The sequence below is a fragment of the Nyctibius grandis genome, chromosome 9, assembly GCF_013368605.1.
Source record: "Nyctibius grandis isolate bNycGra1 chromosome 9, bNycGra1.pri, whole genome shotgun sequence".
NCBI classification, from domain to species: Eukaryota; Metazoa; Chordata; class Aves; order Nyctibiiformes; family Nyctibiidae; genus Nyctibius; species Nyctibius grandis.
The window spans coordinates 37084082-37108369 of NC_090666.1; the positions used below are offsets into that span (position 1 = coordinate 37084082).

Below are 24288 nucleotides of genomic sequence, written 5' to 3' on the forward strand. Positions count from 1 at the left end.
TTCTTAAGGGACTAAAGTAGCAACAGTTTAAATTTAGCATACTGGTTTTAGAAAGAATTTAATGTGAATTTTTTAAAAACATGTCCTGGGAACAGTAAATATTCTTGAAAGAAACCTAGATTTATTTTGTTTGTTTTAAAAACACCTGAAGATTATAGATGTTATTAGCCATATACATGCATTCTGTTTATACATTTTGGAACCTACTTTCTATATCTGCAGTAATATCAAGTTATGATGTAAACTAAAAATCTTTCTTCATCATCTGAGAAAGAACTCCAGTTATTTAAGATCAATTTTCAAAGATGAGGAATGTCTTGAATTTCTAAACTTCAAATAGGACAGACTGTAAATGTTTTTAACATTTAATTAATATGGATTACTTTTTCTTAGCTCCTTTTTCTTCATTGATTTTTGCCATTTGACCAGTCATTTCTGTTTGTATCTATAAAATATATGGCTTACTGTTAAAAGGATCTCAGATCAAATCGGCTTTATTTACTTCAGAATATTCTGAATAATGTTTATTATGGGAATCATAAGAAAGGAATAGACATTTCTAATAGAAGACTATTTCCAAGTGGCTTGATTGAATTTAAGAATGCCCACTAGAATGAAAACTCAATCAAGAGCAGTTATTTCAGTACCCTTAGTGGAAGAAGTAATTTTTCTTATTTCACACAACTACCATTCTGATTTATCTGCAGCTGCGTGTTGTCCATCAGTTGAGGGTATAGACAGATTTATCAGCGCTGCAGTTCACGGATGGGTACGCAACTTTGCTGTGAACTTTGTAATTCTTTAAATTTGCCTGGGGAGAAGACTGGGAGGTGGATTTCCTTCTGGAAGAGGCCACGTAGCCCACTCCATTTCTCAAGAAAGCTCTTTCTGTAGCAGTTTATTGTTTCCTTATGGTGATACTGAATCTCCATGTACTGGTTAATGAAGCAGGTGGGACATGCTAATGAGCTGGTTCGTGTGGAAACAGCTTACTCGTATAAAAGCAGCAAAACTAAAAGCCCTTTGAAATCTGTGGTTCAGGAGTATTCGCTAAGTGTTTTTATTCCCCTATCCCCCAAAATCACTCCTCGTTCTGCCTGTCTGGATTACTGTCAGGGAGTTTGGAGTAATTAGATGGGCAGATTTTGGTGTTTTGTCCTGTCATCACGTCATCTTCAAAAGTATTCACAGCCTCCCTGTGACCTCCAGGACACAGAAGTGTCTCCTCAGAGAAGGATTAGGAGCTGACTCCAGTATTTCAGAACCCGTGTTATGGCAATCGGGACATTTTACATATACTTCTGTTGCGTTAGGTACAGACTGAGTGAAAAAACACCGATTGATTCAAAAAACGTGAGCAAAATGGGACAATTTGTCTATAAATATCTCATAGCATGTATGTATGTGTCTATATATACGTATTTGACAGCAAAGTTATGCACATTCACACATATATTCTTTTCCTTTTATTCAATAATGTATGATTTTTCTTAATTGGATATGCCTTCAAATATGAAGCAAAAAGGGGTATTTGTCTTGGCTTATCTCTTCTCCCATGCAGGCATTCTTGAGCTTGATCACGCAGGTGTTGAAAGGTTACTTTGATAGTGTCTCCTTTCAGTAACGCCCTGTCAGGACTTGGGACTCATCTGCTCCTTTGATGAAACACTTAGGGCAGCAGCATCTTCTGTCAGTATTTAGTAAGTTGTGGGATTTCAGCTGCTATTATGATGAACCTAAATGTGACCTAAATTGAACTGAAAGCAGCTTGAGGCAGGAATGCCTTTTTATCTTCTTGAATCATGCTTGAAGTTGTGATCGTTCTTTGAAGCATACTTAAATTAATAACCACTGCATTTTCTTGACAATGCTGGTAAATATAATGTGGGGTTTCCATTATTCTGGCCTGGTTTTTGATCATTTCCTGGTTACAGTGAGGATGATGAATGAACATCGCCAAGAAATGATATGTTAAAACATTAGTTTTGCTGTGTTGGTGACACCGTGGAACAAAGATGATTACTGGTGCCGATGTTTAATTTAAAACTGTCTAAAAATTTGTACTTGACCCCTTTATATCAAGGTGAACTTGAGGCATGCTTAGTTGATGCAGGTTTCACAGGCAGTCATGACAGTAGTGTAAGTCTTAGATTTATTTTGCAAGCTAAATGATCATTTTATATATTCACTCTTACCACTCAGGGCTACAAAAGAGAACTCTTTCTAGTTGAATTTTCATGCAAATATCGTTATTTGTAGTGTAAAAACATTAGAACAGCTAGGTACTCTTGTGTAAATTAGTAGCACTGTTTGTAAATATCTGTGCATTTGAAAGCAGCAGAAGTGCCAGATGTGTAATTACATTAGCACAGATACTCTACAGAAAGCTGCTTCTGTGAAAGAGAAACAAGCTTAATGTGAAAATCTTCGCTTTTGAGAGCATGCACGTTATGTACATCATTAACCTGTTAATTAAATCTATTAATGGCTATATTTTTTGAGGCATTGTTAAATGATTACTTATGTATGAGAATGTTTGTTTCTAAAAATCTTCAGTTGCAAAGTGTGGGCTAACATTGTAAAAGTAGATGCTTAAGTTTGGATGTAAAATATGCATACAGCATATGTGCATCTGTAACTGGTATTTTTCCATGTTACCATTCTTTCACTTCAAAAAAATCATAGCATGGTATCTTTTATGGCAACAGTGACCAGATTTCCCAGTTCAAAATTGTTCATCTCTGCTCAGCAAACAGCCCCAGCAGAATACCTGAATGTACCCTGCACCTGCCCCATCTCTTAGTGGTTTTCAGCAGAAACGTGGGTCTGTGCTAGCAGAGTCATCCGCAGAATAGATATTCTCAGCTGTTTAAACATCTTGAAGGACGTGGTTTTATCCCTTGTGCTAAAGCTAGTGAAAATGTATGTAAAGGTGCACATCTGTTAGGATTTCAGTGACAGCTGAAGACTATTCAGAAATGTGTAACCACTATAAATTCAGAATAACACGAGCAAAACATCTGCCAAAAAGGTAGCGAAGATCTACCAGTATTGTAAGGCTGACCTCTGAATAATTTTAGGGCATGATTTGATGTTTGAACACTTCCATCTTTAAATTATTGGAAGTGACATTCTATTTTCAGTTTTCTTTACTTCAGCAGTGTAGATATTGAAAAGAAAAAAAAAAACCACCACCCAAACCCTGCCCCTTGCCCTAAACGTGCTTGTTCCCACGCTAGGACCCTGCCCGCTGCAGGACTTGCCACGCTTGGGCTCGTGTTAGTGGACTGACAGATTTATGGCCAAGGCTACGGTTCTCCCTTCTCTGTTTATCCTTAGAGCGTTACTGGCTTTTGCCCTGGGGAATCGAACTTAGCTGGAAAAAAGAAAAAACAATATTAAAAAATAAAACGAGTGGAAAATTGCTCTTTATGTTGTAATGCTTTATTGCCCTGGTTCTAGGTTTTGTTGCTCTCATTTGGGAGGTGGGTTTGCAGAGCAGCACTGCAGCAGAGGGGCTGTTTCTCTGGGTGCGGTGTAGTTGAGTGCCGTGTCCTGCTCTCCAGCAACTAACTATGTCTAATGTGCTAGTTTAAAAGAAAGAACAAGTTCAAAAGCGTCACAGGATAATGCAACCTCTTCATGACATCCCTGGATCTCACTCTGGCCTGGTGCACAGACCTTCATCTGACAAGATTTTGCTTTCACTCACCTACATGTGTAGTTGTTTGGGATGATGCCTGGCAAGATCTGCCTCCAGATGGGATGGAGATTTTTCTTTCTTCACCTACCTGTCTAGATATGCTGTGCTTACTTATATTTTGTAATTCTTGTCACAAGATTCCCAGGATTTTTCTAATCTTAACACCTGCAAGTCTGAATGAGGTAATGCAATCATGTTCTCTGAGTGCAAACTCAAGTATTTTAGATATTCTGTTCTTCTGGACCTCACAATCAAGAAGCTGAATTTGTGATGTGATGGGAGACTATTTTAATTTGGAAATTAATGTCTTTGTCATTGCCTTCCTTTTATATTATTCCCCCTCCCAACTGAATTTTTGTGAATTGGATTTAGTTATTTAGGGTTTGGTGTTTTGTTTGTTTTTTTTTTGTGGCTGTGTTTTTTGGGGGTTTGATTGTTTGTTTTGTTGTTGGTTTTTTTTTTTTGGTTGTTGTGGGGTGTGTGTTGTTTTTTTTTTTTTTTTTTTTTTTTGTATTTGCTATATGCCTGTCACTCTTCCCTGAAGTAAAAGCCACTTTCATCTTAAAGCCCTTCATCCTGATTTACACTGTCTGGTAACTTAAGCTCTTTGGCCCTATTAGATTGATTAGACGCTGCTCGATGCTCAGCCATTCCTCCTGTCAGCAGCCTGTGCTCGCAGCGGCTGCAAGACGAGCAGATTGATTTACTGCTGGAGAACACTTACCATTCGAAAATTTTGGCATAGCTGCTCGTATTGTTTCTTCCTGCACAACTATTTCCAAGTATTGCAGAGAATTGTGCTTTTCCAAAATACTTTTCCTCTACAATTTGGAGCATTTAAGAGGAGTATCTAGAGTCAATGGAAATTTAGTTACAAATAATTAAAAGTGGATAAATATGAACTGTAAATAAAAAAAAAAAAAGAAAATGTCCAGTAAAAGCAGTTTGTATAGTTCTACGATAACCTCTGTCCAGTTTTTATAAAATTGATTGTGCACATATTTAAAAATAGTACTTTTCATATGAATTAATTATGCTGTCTGTTGCCAGGGAATTGTTATTGTCGGTGTTCTCCATCTATGCAGAAATGCTAATTAGTAGCAGTTTGGGCACCACGGGAAATCCTGCTCATTGTGTAGCTCTTCTATAATGCTTATTAAGAATAATGACTGTCTGGCTGAGAAGGTATTTCTGTATAAATACGTGGTGTCTATATCTTACCATCTACCTTTTCTGTTCCAAGAGCTTCAGGCAGCCCCTCTTCTGCTCCGGAGCAAGGAGCAGTACCCATGGGCAGAGGGGCTGCCCCGGCTGGGGCTCATCAGAGGTCCCACCTGCAGAATATCCATCAGCTCATAATCAGAATAACATCAGCTCTGCCGGGGGCTGAGGGAAGGCTGATGCAATTCCACCGTTTAACCCCAGCCAGACTCAGCACCAGCTCGGTGTGCAGTTCTGGATGTTGATTCCTTTACCGTGGTGTATTGATTGCTGGAGTAGCTGAAAAAGTCTGCTGGCTTCTGTACTTGTGTGGGTTATAAAATATGTAAGTTGGGAACAGCATGAAGCTGAGGAGAAAAAATGCGGTTCTCCCTTAAAGTGATGTCTGGAGACGGATGCACACGCACACGTTTCTGTGATTATGTGCATGTGAAGTAAGTGCTGATACTTCAGAAAGGTTTTGCAGGTGTGCAGAATGGGGTATTATTTCACAACTTTTTCTGTGAAACAATTTTTTTGTGAAAAAAGGTTATTTAAATTTTTAAAGCCAAAAATCAGAACGTTGCTATTATTTCAATGAACAAATATAATTTAAGCTTCATGAAAGGGTAAGAAAATTAAAACCCGCAGTTGTCACAATTCAGAAGAAGGGATGGCAGTGTTTTTGTGTTTGCCAGGTAAGGAATTATTGCAGAACTAGCATAAGAATTCTCTTTGTGTCTTGGAGCATGAATACGAAGCAGATGTTGAACTGCTGCCAGTGCTTCCCCCCAGCTGTCCCACCCAGGCCCTAGCTCAGAGCAGCAAACCTTTGACAGTGAATTTCCTGGTGCGGTTCCCTAAGGAGTCCATTTGTGCTGATCTTGACGTTTGGTGAGGTTCGTTGCGGAGATGTGGCTGAGGTGGTCTCTGTCAGAGCTGAGCGTATTGCCTCTGCAGCGATCCCACCCATTGCAGGGCTCCTAGCAGGCAGGTGGACCTGGAGCCAAACCTGGGCTTTGCATGCTGGACAAATGACTGAGTGACCGCCTGTGTGAAGGGGCGGTGAGGGGAAGACAACATGTGGAAAAGCAGAAAAAGTGTTCTGCAAAGCTTGCTGAAGGACTTGTATAAAACTGGAGTGGGCCTTCTGAATCACCCGGTTCCTACAGGCAAATACGAAATAATCCCATTCACAAATTATATCAAGCTCCCATCTGCTTCCCTGCAAATATCAGAATAGACCTCATTGACTTCTTACTTGGTTGGGCTTGAAGGGATCTGAGCTTTCCTAGGGGCTGGAGAGAAGATTTAAACATTCCTAGAGAGGAGGCCGGGGATCAGCAGAAGGTGTCATTGAGGTGGGCGTCCAGCAATGCCCGTGTATTCCCGCTGGTAAGCCGGGTGGTTTGTGTTGCAGGAGATCACAGAATCAATCAGGCTGGAAAAGACCCCTGGGACCATCGAGTCCAACCACTGCCCTGGCACCACTATGTCAACTAGACCATGGCACCAAGTGCCATGTCCAGTCTTTTCTTAAACACATCCAGAGATGGTGACTCCACCACCTCCCTGGGCAGCCCAATGTCCAATGACCCTTTCTGAGGAGAAATGCTTCCTAATGTCCAACCTGAACCTCCCCTGGCAAAGCTTGAGGCTGTGTCCTCTTGTCCTATTGCTAGTTGCCCAGGAGAAGAGGCTGACTCCCACTTCACTACAACCTCCCTCGATGCTGCGTAATGGGTGTTGTATTGATTCTGGGTGTTTTTCACAGGGAAATAACAGTTCCTGTTGGGAAATATAAGCCCCAGAGTCATGGTGGAGTGACTGAAGAAACATTTTTCAGCTGTTTTTTCTATTAAGGTTACATTTGCAAACACCTTATAAAGGCTATTATGTTTTAAAAGGAATCGGTTTTCGTAGATGTTTGGAATTTTAAAAAGGTCAGAGTTTGTTTATAACTATCTATAATCCAATACTGAGATGTTTTTAATTTCATATGCAGTAAACTACTCATAGTGGTAATCTGCTGACAGCATCTAGTTCTACTTTATGTTTTTATAGTATACATAAATTCATATATATTGTGGCCTCATCTCTGAATGTCAGCTGCTATCAAGACAAGAAATCTGTTCTCATGAACCCTCAAAATATGTCAGATGAATATTACAGAAATGTTTTGGAATGTGTGGGTTGTTTTGTTTTCATTTTTTTATTTTTTTAACTAAGAGTTGAAAGAAAAGAATATTTTTCCCTGGGCCATCTCCAGGGTGTGGGCATATGATTGAGTAGCTCAGCTAATGCAGTTTACATTAGTGCTTAATATTGAGAAGGCGAGTGCCAAGGAGTTAGTAAATCACTGAATTTTCATAAACACCAGTGTTCAGTACATTTTGCTGCAGAATGTCTTTCTTGCTGGAGTGTGTCTTGAGTGTTACCGCATGTGGATAATAAGGCAAAAACCTGAAATGTAAAATTGGAACAAGCTGCTGCATGACTATAAGTCACTAAGCTTCACTTTTATTCAGATCTAAAATAAGATGAGTAACTAAGCTGTTGAATTACTCATTTGTGTAGGTCATGAAAGTTTAAAAAAGTGCCGCAGGTATTTAAAATTAATCCCAGGAATCAGAGGAATTTTATATGCCCTGTGTGACACATGGCAAATAGTACAGTAGTCTTTTATTTTGTATAGCATCCTTCATACAGATGATAGTAGAAAGTGTTTTACTGAGTTGCTGTTAATAATAAATAGCAAAATAATTGAGACATTTAAGTACGGGCAAGGAAGAAAAGCTGTATTTTGGCTGAGATGTGGCTGTAGATGCAGGGCAGGCATACAGGAGGGCTCTTACAGAAAGCAGGGGAGTGGGCAGTTATGCTAACAGCAGCTATACTAATATTACTTTGTAATATAAAATATTTAAACGTATCAGGTCTGGTACCCTAGACTCTGTATGGAGCTGGTCCCAAAGATTTTAGTCTGTTTAGTGTGCAAGAAAAGATGTAACTGGACTGAGTAACACTGACACTGAGAGCGCATGACATGCAAATGATATGACTTTCCAGCATAGTGAGATCTTTCTCTGAATCATTAGAAAAATTTTTCTTGGCATAATATTGAATGTCTTCGCCTCATGCTGAAAAAAAAAAATAGTGGTGAAAAAATACATGGTAGTTCATATGATCTTGAACAGTTTGGTTCATAATAAATAAATATACATCCGAGTCTCATAAAAAATACTTAATTATCATAAAATTATATAAAATTTACATAAATCTCATAAAAAAACTTTTCATAAAATAACCAATTCTGAGGAAATAAATTCAGTGGAACTTATTTTTTGGTGCTGTTACTAATAGTTAAGATGAAATTGGTTGTAATGCCATTAGGAATAAAGCTCATGTGTTGCCTGAGTCAGTTGTTATCTGTTCTCAGAAGTCACAGAATGAGTTGGAACTTTCCATTTTGTGTTTCATTTCTGGTGGCAGGATGCTAGAATGACATCCAAAGGGGTTATATGACATTTCAAGCAGAAGTATTCAATTAAAGTGGACGCTGCAGTGATCTTCTGGAGCTATGATCACGTCTGGTGGAGTTATTGCTCAGCCAGGCATTAATGAAGTCGTATGTCTCTGTTATGATATTTGGGGATCTTTGTCTAAGAATTAATACATTCTGTTTAAAAACAAATTTTTAAGGTCTAGAACAATTGCTCCTGAATTTGATACTTGAACTGAAAGACAAAGTAAGAAACTGTAGAATACAGGAGGACTATTCCAGTGATTGTCCATTACTTTTTTCAGTCTTCCTTTGCTGTTTTGTGTATCAGATGTGACTTCAAGAATATCTATTACCTGTTTGAAATAAATTACTAACAAAATACTCCATTTAGCTGATTGCTAATCTTGTCCTAAGTTTGCAAATTAGTACATAGCTGCAGGGAGAGAATAATTGTGGAAGATGCTTATTGTTGAATGGATTCTCAGATGGTGAAATGGTTGCAATTAAGCTAAATGTCACATTAAACAGAGCATAATTATTGTAGCAATCCTTATTAAGCAATAACATACTTATTAAGCAGCTCTTATTGGGATTCCTATTTTAGGTTTGATGTTTAGTGGTGGTTCATTTTATCTGTAACGTGTAATTATTGTCTGAATAGCCTACTTGCCTTACGCTTGTGTGACCTGGGTGTCAAAGAGCAGATGTCACTGTATCCTTTCCAACATAATTATTGCATAATCGTAGGTAGGTCTTGCAGGCAGGAAAAGCAAATCAGTGCACACTACATCAAATAAACAACATGCAGTGGCATTGCATGCTTTTAACGGGATTAGAGAAGCTCTATGGGATGATAGTACGGTACTTTTTCTGTCCGATAAAAGATGGCAAACGGAACAATGTGTATTTTTTCTTTATTAGATTGACTTGATTTACTAATGTCTTTCATGTCATTATTACCCACAATGTTATAGATGTCTTGTAAGAGACAGTAGGATGTCTTAGTTTACAGTTTTCTGTAAACAAAGACACCCCGCTGTCTCTTACAATTTTTGTACAAGTCAAGCCAGTTTTACTTAACTACTTATTTTTGGAAATAGTGATTTGATTCAATTTGTCTTTGCTTTGGTTGACTAATGGATTTATTTGTGCTATTGCAAGTTCCTTGGTACTTTGCAGATCTCAGTGGTATTTTTTAGTGAAAAACTTTTTTTTGGCATGGTAGTAAGTCCTGGTGAACAAAGCCTTACTTTCAGTTATATGCTGCTTCATAGAGTAATCCAGGTTGGAAAGGACCGTGGATGGTCATCTGGTTGAACCTCCTGCTCAGGGCAGAATCAACATTGAATTCACACCAGGTAGCCCAGGGCTTTGTTCAGTCAGATCTTGAAAACCTCCAAGGATGAGATTCTGCTGTCCCTTGGGGTAGCCTGTTCCAAGGATTAGCCTCATAGTGTTGAGGTTTTTCCTTATATCCAGCTGAGAGCTCCTCTCTTTCAACACACGTCCACTGTCTCTCATTCTCCCACCTGTGTCCTGCTGTGATGGGATCAAACATCCATCCAGTATCTGATTAGGTTACAGTGGGTAGGAGATGGACAATATCTATCCTTTATCTTCATCTTTTTGTACTTCCTGTAGACAGATCACTGTGAAATATGTTTCATTTTGTTTAGTCTTCTACTTTAATTACCAGTAGCCTCCTGTTCTAGGTTGGGATTTGTAAAGCATCTTTCTGAAGTTCTGGCTTTTGATGCCTAAATTCCAGTGTGTTTTTAATAAAGTGTAGTTAATACTATTATTCACATTTTACTGAGTTGTTTCTTTTAATTGACTCAGATTTATTGCAAGGCAAATGTAAGTAAATTTAACATGACTCTTCTAAAAATAATTAAATTCTAATTACAAAGCAGACTATTGACTAGGAAGTATTTACATCCTTTTCCTCATTTAAGCAACTGAACAGGATATTTAACTAAGTAATGAAACATTGTGGATAGGTTTACTGCTGCGTCCTGAAGAGATCATCAGGAAGTGAAAAAAATCTGTGGTAATGGGTTTTGCATCTAATTTTTAACCTTATTTTTCATGCTGCTTTTTTTGGGATGCCAAGAGCAGGCTACGTTTTTAGCATGTTTGCCAGAGAATAATTGCAAATTGTGATGTGTCTAACGATAGTGTAATTACTTACGAGTCCTTGCTTACTTTTTTTAGTAATTTTTCATTCTACATTCACATCTGACATTAAATAATGGCCAGTTCTTGCTAAGGCTTCTGCAGCTTCTCTCTATCCTGGTAATGTTGGGATTGGTAAATCTGCAGCTATTACATAGAGCAGTTCATGAGCAACACCCAGAAATGTATAAAAAGTACTAAGGAGGTGAGTTCTGTGCAGTAGTGGTAGGTTTGGTGAGTGTAATTTGGCCAGTCCTCTGCTACAACTGCTTTGTATTACTCCATGGGGGTTTTTAATGCTATTTTTAATGCTATATGCTATCCTAAGAAATAAGTAGTAAATCCTTAATTGGTGTAATGTGTTTCAAGCTCCTGTTGATGAGTAAAATACTGTTATGCACTATGCTGAAGCGAAACAATATCACTCTTGAATTTTTGCTTTAAAAACAAACTAGTGAGAACCAAACTTTTCCTATACTGAAATTTCCACGTCTCAAGTATATTAAACTGCCTAAGCTGAACTAAACTCATGATACAGTTGTGTTGCGATGCTTAGTCTTTGTGCTAGTTACTTTCCACTGTTAATAAAAAGCCACCTAGTACGTGAGGTTTGAATTTTGACTATTAATTTTATTAAGATGACAGTGTATACATAATCCGATGTCTGGTTTTGCACCTTGTTGGCATTCGTATAGGAATATTCTGTTAAATCAAGGTGAAGTATCAAGGATGAACATTTAAATTGTCAATGGACCTGTTCATGTAACTGATCTTCAAAAGCATGTTTAAAGATTCATTTTTTTTTTAATATTCCGTTTTTAAGCATGTTGAATTCTGGTGAAAGCCTGTAGTTAGTGCGGTACAGCTTGTAGAGCCCAGTGTAGTTCCACGCTGCCTTTTCCTATTCAAGATGTGTGTCATGGCCGGGTCCGTACCTTGGGCTGATATCTTTTGGTGTGAAATAGAGGCATAAATGGGACAAAGATTTTTCACATAGCCTGAAGGATTCACCAAAAGGTTGGAGCTGTCTAAACCCCGACGACTCTGAAAACCCCTCTTGCCCCTGCTTGTCCGCAGGGTTGCAGTCCTGGTCCGGAGGGTGCGGGGGAAGGAGCGCCCGCAGAGGGGTGTGTTGGAGGAGAAACTTGGCTCTATCCAATTCCTATTTACTCTTCCTCTTTTATTAACAATGAAAAAAGAACAGGAATTTTTTATTTCTTTATTTTCATTTTTTATTACATAATGTCAAGCCCCTGGTTCTGGAGGATTAACTCCTCTGTTCATGAAGAACGAACAACGGGATTACCAACACAGCTGCCATCAGCTGAATGAAATACCTGGTATTAGAATTGCAGCCATTATGGGGCTGTTTGTGGTTTTTCTGTGTGTGTTTGGTTTTGTAGTGTAAGCATGTAGCTGATTCTGGTAGTTTTAAAATCAATTTTAAAAAACTTGACTGCAGTAGCATTTTTTAATATAAATTGACCTATTTATTGTTTAGTTCGTTTTCTGCCTTGAAAAAATACAGAAGATAGAGTAGTTGCAGGGTATTTTCAAGCGAGAATTACATATGCAGTGTTCTTACTGAGTGAAATGGCTTTGTTATGAGGCATTGGAGTTTTTAAACTTAGACATGAGACGAGACCCTCTTGAGACATGATAATCGAAATCCCATTAATATGTTCAGATTCGGCCCGAGCGCTTTTTCTCTACCTTTTCTCTTCAGTTTGCAAGCAATTTTGTACTTTATAGCCCTCAGATTATTTTTGTGTCTTGGTGGATTTTTGTCGAATAATATTGTCACAGAAAAATCTTTCTGTTTAGCCTTGCTTGATTAAGTTCACTCACAAATCCTCAAATAAGATTCATATGATTACATATATATGTTCCTGTGCTCCAGAACTAAAAATGACATTGCTGGGTTTAATTTTGATGTAATTTCTCTTCCCGAATGACTAGCTTTACCACCTGTTATAGTGCCACGTGCTGCCGGTGGAAACGACCTGCTCGATGCACATCCCACGGTAGTTCAGAAGCGATGCAGGCGAGGTGCCTTCTCTGCTCTCGGGGCTGTGCGCTCAGAGCAGCACCCCACGGGACCTATCCTGCACGACATGCGCTCTCATGTCAAGTCAATTCCTCTGATTCGAACTCCTGTTAAGAGTGTACTCTTATTTTCGTAGTATTTACTCTCCACGTTTTATCACCTCAGATGATGATTCAGCTGCTTCCCAGTGCAGTTTATTCCGTTGACTAATTGCTCTATTAAAACTGTTTTCCTTTTATCTAACTTGACTTTCTTTTCCTATTAGATTATTGTTGCTTTATGATCATTTTTATATTCGTTTGTACAAGTGAAATTAAATATTCGTATTTCCTCAGGCTTTGGGAGGCATTTTACTGCTACAGAAATGTGCCTGGCCTGCCTTTAATTTGAGATGTTGTGGGACATTTTTTTTTTTTCCACAAGTTTCTCTGAGTTGGTCTAATGATGGGAGTACAGTGGGAGGAGGAATGACTTGCAGCCTTTAGGAAGCTTTTAAACCATTTTAGGGACCAGCTGGTCATTATTTACTTTATAATACACGACAGGGTATGGTTTGGATGCTCCTGGGTGTCAGGACAGATCCGTGGCAGGAGTATGGCATGGCATTTCTCAACACCCCCTCTTTTGCAGGTCACTGGGGCCGGTGCGTAGGTGACTGTGGCTCGGGGGGTGTTCGGAGTCGGGCCGTCTGGTGCACCCACGTGGAGGGCTGGACAACGTACCACGCGAACTGCGACCACAAGGACAAACCCGAAAGCCAAAGGAGGTGCTTTAAAGTCTGCGACTGGCACCTGGAGCTGTTCGAGTGGGAGGTTTCGGAATGGGACAGGTGCGGGCTTGTCCCCTTCCCTGGTGGTGAGGTGGGCGCTGGGGCTTGCGTCACCGCGCAGCACGGGCTGCAGCGCCGGAGTGTCCGCTGCCTCCAGAAGCTCAACAGAACTGTCGTCGCCAATGAAATATGTGAGTATTTCACGCCACAGCCACCTGCCGAGCAAGCCTGCCTGGTGCCCTGCCCACGGGACTGCGTCGTGACCGAGTTCTCCGGCTGGTCCGAGTGTGGCACAGGCTGCGCCAAGAGCTTGCAGCACCGGACGCGGGCGGTCATCGCTCCGCCTCTCTACGGGGGTGCCCCGTGCCCGAATCTGACCGAATCCAGAGCCTGTGACGCTCCCGCCTGTCCTCTCGGGGAGGAGGAGCACACCTACAGCCTCCGAGTGGGGTCTTGGGGCGAATGCCGGCGGCCCCATCCTAAAGACGTCGACCTGGCCGGGAGCACTATGCGGGATTTGGGTTTGGCCTCCGGAGAGCGAAGCACGTCCGGACTTCAAGTCTATAAACCCCAGCACCGTCCCGGGGAGGTGGAGATCGGTTACCAAACGAGGCAGGTCAGGTGTGTAAGGAGCGATGGAAAAAACGCAGCGCTGAGGTAAGGGTGCTTCGTCTTTTATTTCATCCCCAGTGGATTTGTTTGATGGAGCGCTCGCTCCGTGTGGCAGCACCACAGCAAACACGCTCGCGTTCTTGAGTTTTAAATGCAAATTTTTATGTGTTTTCTTTATGGTCTTTTTTTTGATTTAATTCCCTTCTTGTAAAGCTAGCATATGCTGAGTATTTTGCATTCTTCTACGATTTGTGACTGTTTAATTCATTTTATGTTTTTAATAATTCTCTTCTGTTTTTTTTTTTTGTTGTTGTTTTGAGGAAACATCTAGGAAATGGAATTCTATATCACTTTGTACTGTTGCTGGGCCCTGGCTGTGGGAGAGGGAGGTTTTATTCTCAGTCATATACTGCATATATTTGACAGAAGAGGCTAAAATTGCACCAGCTTAAACTCCTTCATTCTTACAAATCAACACCGAATAAAATAAGTCTGAAAATTTGGCCTTGCGAATTTACTACAAGGTATTTCTTGGAGAGAGAGATCTGTGAGCAAACCTGTGGTTGTCCTGCTTATTGAGGAGCCTTCCCGTCTGGGTGTAACTCTCAGATGCTGGTACAAGATGGGTGACTTGCATGTCTGGCATTAGTAGTGGTTGTTGATTTCTCTCCTTGTGTTTTATCTAACAATTTCTCTTAGTCTATGTAGGTTGCTTTGCTGTAATTCAAATGTGAAGGTTACAGTAACGTGCAGCAAATAATGGAAAGGTTTATGTTCTCCATTTCTTGCACTTAAATGTAAGCTATCTAAGCTCTGCCGTTTGACTTCAGGTTGGTTTTGAGCAGGTGCCAGGAGCGAAGATGACTGAGAAATTGATTGAGTTCCGAGAAAGTCAAGATTTCTGGAGAACTTCTTGTGTTCTCTTTTATAGGGATATTAAAAGTTCTTGAAAAATCCTGCTCCTGAATTTTGCAGAAATCAATCTGTTCCTCAGTAATCTATAGCTCCTGGCACCTGCGCAAACTCAAATTGCAGAGAGAAGGGGTTATTTTATGTCCAATTCTCTACCCCTGTTAATGTCTGTAGCAGTTTTGCACACATACTGAGGTGAAAATATACATTCTAGCCTTTTTCTTACCCCCTCCTATGACACCTGTAGCAAAGTACAGATTTTTATATTTGTTGGAAAAAAGTCAAGCTTTGTGAACTCTTCCAGCAGTTTCTAACATCTTGACTTTATTACTTGTCTCTAAATATGTGCTGATTCTAAATATACCGATTTTACGCTCGTGTAGCTGCTTGACTGTAATGGAGTTGCTTGTGATTTATGCCGCCGTGCGACCAACAGCAGGTTTATGTCTGTTAACACTTGTTATAGCTGTTCTTCTGCCTCTTGTATCTCATTCCTTATCAGAGGCTCTGGGAAAGGGATCCTGACTTTGTCAAGATTTCCCTCGCTCTGCCCTCACATGCTCACTGCTATATACGCTATAAGAATGGGGAATGGAAGACACTGTTTCTATAAATGTTTTCTCTTTGTTGTGCTACCGTATGAGTTATGCATTGAATTTCTGGATGACAGTGCAGAGGGTCACAGGAGCTTTAATTTTAGTGACTCTACCCCAGATTGAGCTGTCTTCTTCCTTGCTCCTTTCTGGTGTTTTTTTTTTGGTGTGTTTGGTTTTTTGTTTTGTTTTGTTTTGTTTGTTTTTTTTTTTTTGTGCTGATCTAGCCCCCTTTTTAGGAGTGTACAACTCCATTAGCTGCCTCCTGGAAGACTTTTTCTGCTGAGGCCATGTCTCAGGTTTACTGCAGAGAGCTGAGCCTGACCCATCCCTTACTCTTATTCCAAATACAAGAGGAAAGCCCATTAACTGAACAGAGGACAAAAGGTCATGTCATGTGACAGGGTCCAGATAGTCACACACTTTTCCTTTCTCCTTTTGGACCTAAAATCCAAACCTAAAAATCCAGCCTAAAGTCCAATCCGTGTTTAATTCCAGGGCTGGAGAGTCACTGATATCAAATACCCCTGACAACGACTCCCTTTAAGCATCCCCCGATAATGTCCTCCTTGTTTTGTTGTGCAATCTATTTGCTGCTGTTCTTCTGAAGAATGGAGCTGATCTTGCAGATGTCACTTTACAAGAAGGATGATATTTTGGCTACTGGTAAAGGAGAGTAAACGCATTTGAATAACCCTGTAGCAGGGTTCAGCAGGCAGCCAAGCGGCTGCTGTAAAACTGGAAGCACCTTGTTTGTGCTTTTTCATTCTCCTTGCTGAGGTTTCCTGTTTCAACTAACACTGTCGAGTAAGTACCAATGAGAGATACCAATTAAATTTCTGCAAAGCTGAATCAGGAGAGAGGACTATCCCAAGACATGCTTTAACAGCAGGCTCAGAGCTGCTGGTCTGCCCAGGCTTTGGAACTGCCTGGTGCTGCCTGATTCTTGCAGGGAGGTGGCAGATAATGGCAGCGGTCAGCTAACCACCCCTGACTGGTCAAAGGCCATGTGAGGGAAGGAACCGTATGCTTATCTCGCCTCCTAATTTATAACGCAATGGCAAAGATGCCTAATTTATTATCAAGGTTGTTTAATTTACTGATGTCTAATCTCAGGGCTGTGGATCAGCTGGCGAGCAGCAGCTGTCGTGCGCACTGATGGGAGAGGGTACCAAGTAGGCTCCTCGGTGTGAAGGAACAGTCTTGGATTTTGGTGGGCTTGGGTGCAAGCTGGCTTTTAAAGACTAAAAGATTGAACGCATTTGCTTCTTACAGATGCTGGATTGTTGACAGGAGATTCATTTTGGCCTCTTCACTAACAAGTTAGAGATTGATGGGAATGGCAGATGGGGCGTCCTTTCTCTTGGGAAATAGGTAGCAGCAGCGGGAAATGTGCCTGAAACTTGCTTTCAGTTTTTCGCTGATGGTTAAGTTATGCCATTGAACCCTGCAAAACGGATCCTTTGGTTTTACAGTGAACCCTCGGGTAGGAGCTGAAGAACCCTTTGCGTTACAGGACTAGAGGACATAGCCTCAAGCTGCTCCAGGGGAGGTTCAGGTTAGACATTAGGAAAAATTTCTTCACAGAAAGGGTTATTAGGCGTTGGAATGGGCTACCCAGGGAGGTGGTGGAGACACCATCCCTGGAGGTGTTTAAGAAAAGACTAGATGTGGCGCTTAGTGCCATGGTCTAGTTCACACAGTGGTGTTGGATCAAAGGTTGGACTTGATGATCCCAGAGGTCTCTTCCAACCTAATTGATTCTGTGAAAATATTTTTTTCATTTAAATAATTGGTCCTACGAAGATCTGTGTGTCTGTACCAGCCTTAAAGGTGCAAGCAAAAATCCTAGCCATTTTAAAGGTGAAAACGGTAAACAGGAATTACTTGGAGAGGAACACAAGCACATGGAAGGTTGAGTGTGCTGTATCAGGGAAACAGAGTTGGGGAATGTTTTTGATGAAATATATTTTCAGTTTGGAGGTTCTACATTTGTCAAAATGGAAGGAAAAGGCAGAAAGGAAGAGGAAAGGGAGGGAGAGAGCTTTTTAAAAACACTTGAAATGAAGACAGTTGAACAGCAGAATGTCAATAGACTTTGAGACAGGTTCATTTCTGCTCAGAAACAGTTTTGGTCTAGAAACTTTGTGAAAATAAAAGGAATAACATCAAAACAGAATGATTTTATGGATCTGATTTGAAGAGTTTAAAGACTCTATCTTAAAGAGCTGGAAATGTTTTTGGTTTTTTTTTTCAATCTATTTCAGATAGAATTCACATTTCATTCTATTTGAGAAAAAAGTTTTGCATTAAATCTCATATCCAGTAACAGATTCAAACATAAGAACTTCCATGCCTTAAAAAAAAAACCCTCTCAAAAAATTGCAACAAATGAGTGTGCTTGAACTTCTGCTCTTTTTAGTTTACTGTCTTGTCACAGTTGTAAAAATCTACTGAATAGTGAGACAAAGGCACTTGTGTTCCTTTTTTTTTTTTTTCTAAAAAAAAAAAGTTACTTAGGTTAGACACTAAATTTTAATTTCATGAAATGAGTGCCCAGAGCTAGACATTGAAATCCTAAATAAATATAACCTGATTTTCTAACCTGATGTGTGTGCTCGCTAAGCATACTGAGAAGTTAGAGTTGGGAGCAAAATTTTTAGGGGGTTTTTATTATTATTATTTGGATTAGGAATCTTTTTAGGTCCATGTTTCTTAAACTCTTTGTATGTGTAAGATGACAAGAATGCTATAACAGACTTGGATTTGGGTTTCTGTTTATTTGCCTTTGTAAGGGAAAATTCAGGTTCGACTCAGTCAAGGGATAACCCATCCGCCAAGGCTTGGCCAGAGCAGCATTCAGCTCTTCTGTTTGCCTCTGTAATTTGAATTTCTGTTATCCATTTCCTAGTGGATTGTGCTTAACCACTGTGCTCTTGTACGTTCTTAGGATAAAATATTGCAGTTTCTAGTGTCGACATTCTTCTGTTCTCTGGATGAATACAATATTTTGCAGTCCAGAGGTGGAACTGCTGTGCTGTAATATGCTATTTGATGGTTCTGATCCTGATCTGGGAGGGGAGCTCTGTGTTCACATTCCTCCCAGCAGATGTAGGAATCAAGCCTCAGTGCTCAGACTTGAAAGCAAATCCCTGAGCTATTGGATAAGAAGGAGATTTTATTTTCTAGTGTTCTTTTAAAAAGTTTTGTCTCTCATTTCCTTTGCTTTTATTAAAAGCACATGAAACAAAGGAACGGTGACTGCTTTTTTTCATTCCAATAAGTAACATTTTAGAAATAATGTCCAATAACAATTGGGCTTTTTTCTTCTGGTTTCGAATTGTGCTGAAAGCCAGCTGTTTCTGTAGCCCTGAGGTTTCAATGTCTGCCTAGGTAGCGTGACTGTAAGTCAGCGTTTATTTTTAATTGGAGCAGAGGATCTGGTGCGTTAAGTTTTGGGGACACCAAAACTTAGGCATCTTAGACACCAAAGCCCTGTGTTTGGATTATAGGTCTCCCTGCTCCTTTTCCCTTTGGTCAGTCATATGTCAGGCAGATATTCCCCGTCTGCTTTACCACCCTGGTGCAGAAGGGGCTGGTGTTTCTTCTGCCAAAGACGCCTCCGCTGCACACATTGAATATATGGTATAACCAGTATCCAAAATAGCCCTGACAGCCCTTGAGGACCCTAAAATGCATTATGAATCCTTGAAAGTATTCCTGTTAACATTATCAGTTTCCCGAGGGGAAAAAAGTCTTTGGATGCTGTTAGAAACATGGCAAGACTGCATCCGTTATTAGACCCTAGTATTATTAGCCAAGTGCCAAGAGCAGGTAGTATTTATTCCAGCAGCCTGTAAGGTTGGGCCATTGATTGCAGAGTAGGAGACGAAAAAATGAAAATGTGTTGTTATCAGTGTAGCTTAGCTCACTTCAGGATTTTCTTGCACTGCATCACGTGGATTTGAGCGTGTGTTCCCCAGTCAGGCTTGACACTTCTCGGGAGCCTTCTTGAGCAGCCGGGGAAGAGCCTGGCTGCTGAAGCAGTACCCTATCCTCCTGGTGCTGCCTTCTGTACCAGTGGCATGGGCATGGTGATAGCTTTTCAATGTGTCAAATTATTCCGGAGATGATCCTTTCAGTAGAAAAGGTTCAACAATAACCACCTGTCTCATCCTCTCATGTAAGGAGATGCATTCACCTTTCATTCTGAATGCATTGATATGGTTGGGAAAGGAAACCATAGACAATTTCTGTGCTGTGCCCAACCTGATTTAATGATGCGCTGCTCCTGGACGGTCTCGCTCCTTTTTCCTGCTGACAGACGTGGTTCCACTCATTTCCTTGCAGTGGAGGTGATGACCGTGTGACTGTAAGGCGTGTAGCACAGATGCACTGAGCTGTTGGAAAATCTACTATTTTTTGGTGAGTTATTTTTTGACCAAACCAGAAAGGCGTTGTGGTTCAGCTTGGGGCTGCACAATTACTGTATCTCATGGGGGAGAGCGTGGCTGGAGAAGGAGGAGGAGATCAGCGCTGCTCCCTTGGCAGCAGCCTGTGGTTCCACAGTCACGGGGGATGTGGAGCTTCACAACAGGGGTGGTACGCGGGGCTGCTTTTCCTCCTCCTCTTCTTGCTTTTCTGCTTGGAGCTCCAGGACTATACGAGCGTAAAAAAGACATGAGTAGGTTTCCTTTGTTTAGTGGTTTGTGGTTTTTTTATATGCAGTTTATTCCCCTCCAGTACACAAGAGAGTAAGAGGGCTCTCTGCCACTTGAGCGAGTTGGGCTTTGTGCTGCTGCTGACTGCTAACCAACCGATCCATCTCACACTGCAGGCAACGTAACATCGGTCGTGAAACACTTCCTGTAGTTTTATGGCATGAATCCAAGTGTGTAACATAGAAAAAAGCATCAACCACCTAAGTACCCTACTATATCACAGTTACCAGATTGACTCCCAAGAAGAAGATCTAACCTGATACATTAATACATGGAAAGTTAGTTTAAAAGCAGGGCTTATGTAGTATCTCCCGTCCCCAAGACCCCCTTCCTCTCCCCGCCGGTTCAGATACAGCCGCAGCAGCACACATACGCGTCTGGTTTGCAGCCTCAGATCAGCGAGTTTCTCGCAAGTCTGGGCATTATCTGTATTAGATTGTCCTAAATACATCTACGACATGAAAGACTGTGTCTGAATTTCATGCAAAAGCGTGTTTTTACATTTGTCTTTGTGTTGCTCGGTGCCACAGTTAATTTGACTTTGAGGCTCTGAACGAGTAGGTACAAGTTAATTAGATTGGCTTTCTGTTAGGCGGTTGTATGTAATTCTCCCTCAAAAACATCTACGTAAGCAGAAGGATGGAAATTGCCAGCTCCACGTCTTGTTCACCTTAAGGTCAACAAAGCTATCTCTTTAGCCTTTTGTAGTAGGAGCAGTGGAGGGATTTTTCAGGGAAAAGAAACAGCTATTCAGTCTTTGCATCCTTCAAAGGCTTTTGCAAACAGCAAGGAGGATTGCTGGGCAGGGATGTCTTTTGTGGCCGGAGTGCCGGCATAGGTTTGGATCCACGAGGAGAGGTATTGTAGGTATTGTCTCGCTAAGAATTGGGGCTAGCAAGATTAATTTTAAAGAAGACCCCAGATTTTTAAAGGCTTCATTTTGTTTGGTATTTCAGTAAAGATCAGGCCAGACTTAAATCTCCTTCGCAATGGTGCAAGCCCAAAAATGGATTTGGGTTTTCGTACTGTATCTGAATGTGGAGTTTTGATCACTCTTTAAAATGTGAGATCAGTTACCCTCTGTGGTGTGTTCTTAGATAAACTCTAGTTTTCTAGTACAATCAGTTAGGACAGTGACTTGTATGTGCTTCTACTTTATCTACTCAAAATCAGGAATTCTTGTTTCTTGTTAATGTTGTGGCACAGGTGGCTCACCTGATCACGGTTGAAAAAGTATTAAAAGGAAAATAAAGGTATCATTCATGTGGCTCCACCTAGCCGAATGTTCCAAGCGATTTTACTTTGAGGGCGCTATATCACAGGTTTTTTCTACTTCATAAAATTGTGAAAATAGACCTTAGTAAATTCATCCTCACAGCACCTGTGAGATTAATGAGTTTTATTCTGGATGAAGAAACTGAGACAAAAAGTCATTACACTTTTTTAGTTTGAAGTATGAATTTAAGCCACTAAATGTTGTATTTTGCTGGTAGTTGAGGGTCTAGTCAAACTTCATCTGTTATCAGTGGGAATATTCCTGTTGACCTTTGTGAAAACGGGACCAATTTCTAGACTGGAGGACAAGCGAGTGAATGTCCTTTATCTTCTCTGCTGCCCCTATGAGGCTGCCCTGCAATCCTGAAATGATTTTTCTATTTTCTTTAGAGAAGGTTAAGTTAGTCAAACTGTGCTATAAGTAATACCCAGTGAGGTAATGGCTGGTTCCCTGGCAGCAGCTCTGGATTTCACACCTTTTAAGTGTACATGTATTTGCTCCTTAAGGTTGGCAAAAGCCTGACCGTGATCAACTGGAGGCTGGAGAGGACAAGTTTAGAGAGAGTTCACACTGAGTTCATGTATGGTCTTAATTTCAGTGACCGCTTTGCATCATCAGTATAACACTAGGCAGAAATTCTTGGTTCCTTTTCTCCTGGTGGCTTATTTTTCTTGGGTTTCATCTTTTTTTTGCCCCATCCCATCCCTTGTGGTGTTCCAGTGACGTCTCTACTCCAACGTACCTCAGTCCTCTTTTGGTATATTCCTTCCAGCTCTGCTACCTCAGCTATCTAAAGTTTTTGAGAGACAAGAAAGGTTTTTCTCCCTTCCTGGGAGGTGAGTGGTGACTCTTTGGTTGATCTTGGGCTGGGATGAGGTGGAGCAGAAGAAGCCATGCTCCATGGGGTCCCTCCCAGCACATACTGGGCAGGAGAGTCATCAACTGGCTGAACCACAAGAGGAGCAAGGAAGGATGGTGGCCTTAGTCTGGAGGTTTGTCTCTTCCCAGAAGTATTTGCTACATTTGACATACTTTTCTATGTTTTGAAAAGCTATTGTAACTTTGGAACTCTTAAAAATTTTATTCTGGGACTTTGTATCTTGATACCAAACCTTGATAGTTGGCAGCTCTTAAAATTTGGTTATGCATTCCTTTGGGCCTTGTGTGGTGTTTTTGTGTGTTACAAAATGAATGAGGATCGTATCCTAATGTCAGCAGGAGTAATTGAGTCCCAAAATACAGGCACAGTGACAGCATTCCAGGGTCTCTGGTGGTTTGTCAGGTTTGGAAACCCTCTGACCTTGTTTGACAGCATTTGTTTCATGATGGCTTCGCGAACCAACACGTTTTTTACTAGTGTGTGACTAATTATTTTTTAAAAGAGCGGAGTTGCTCAGCAGGATGTGCTGACACCTGGACAGGTGGATGGATGGCAGACAGCTGGTCCTGTGTATGGGGTGGTGGGCTTTTATTTTTTGTCCTGGTTAAACTGTGACATTCTAAGTGCAGAGGAGCGAATATAGTGCCTTTAGCATCTGTTTTAACTTGAAATAAATGAGGTATGTTATTTGCAAACTACTCGGCGTGCAAGATTGCACCCAAGAACTCCCTGGAAATGCATTATGTGCACGGCGTTATAGCTCCTTACTTTCATCATATTGGTGTTGATGCAGGTCTTCTGATTCACCGCAGATGACCATGAATTTCTTCTAGCCTGAGGCCAGACCCTGACTTAGGTTGAAATATTTGAGGGTCTGGTTTGAAGAAAAAAAAATAAAAAAGGTAGTTTATTAAGCAAGACCTCCTCAGCTGTTTAACTGTGTTCTTACCGCAGCCTCTGCGTGCAAGATCCTGTCCCTTTGACCTTCAAGTCCTGTGTCATCGCTAAAGACTGCGAAACATCCGAGTGGTCCTCGTGGAGCGCCTGCTCACGGACATGCGCCTGGGGAGATCTCGCCCCGAGCTTCCGGAGCCGGCGCCGCGGCGTGCGGAGCGTGGCGGTGGGTGCCGGGAAGCGATGCCCGGAGCTGGAGGAGAGGGAAGCGTGCAGCGCGGGAGGGAGAGAGCTGCTGCAGCCTTGCCCCAGGTATAGCGACGCTTTCGGCAGCCTGGTTTTCTGAAGTAATGTCTGATGATTGTTGTGTGCAAAGCAAAGCTTCTTCGCTCGGTGCCTCTGCGTGGAGAGGGTCGCGTGTCGTGCTTTCTCTCTGTGTCTAAAAGGTCATTGATTTGATCGTTGTTAACTGTGATTAGTGGTATTATTTACTGTTAGTAATATTCTTGTAATTGTTACTATTATCGTTATTGCGGTTACAATAATTACACTTCTGTATAGAAATAAATTTAAATTACACCCACTACAGTTTATATTTTCGTATTATAAAAATTGAGAGCTGATACTCTTGTTCTCTGAAGGGGCTTTCATACTGATTGCTGTTTCAGAGAATTTCCTCAGCTGCACAGAAACTGGGTAGGTCTTCATGGCTGTGCTTTTATTGGCTTTGAAATTGTAATTTTTAAATAAAATTTAACAATTCCCCTTCATCTCCCCATAAAAAAATCCCGGTCCTCCTTGAGGAAAATGGGAACTGATCAGAGGCAATAGCTTGGACTTTACTTGGCTTCCCTCTGGGTACGTCTTGAAATGGGAAACTTTGCAGTCCCTGAGTGCTTGCTTGGTTTATGGCAATCTTTGTTCTGGCAGAAGGTGAGGATCTCACCTTTCTGGTCTGCAAATCCATGCCGTTATGCCTGGCCAGGCTAGCATAAGGGGTT

The 24288-nt window shown here is 41.0% G+C and overlaps 1 protein-coding gene across 1 annotated transcript in view; it reads left to right on the top strand.

The window, feature by feature from the left end:
* Window positions 1–24288, top strand: part of THSD7B (thrombospondin type 1 domain containing 7B) — a 269081-nt gene that overhangs the window by 41024 nt on the left and 203769 nt on the right. The window contains exons 2-3 of the mRNA XM_068407870.1: window positions 13261–14056; window positions 23348–23599. Coding sequence (XP_068263971.1) covers window positions 13261–14056; window positions 23348–23599 — 1048 coding nt within the window. The remainder of the gene's footprint in view (window positions 1–13260; window positions 14057–23347; window positions 23600–24288) is intronic.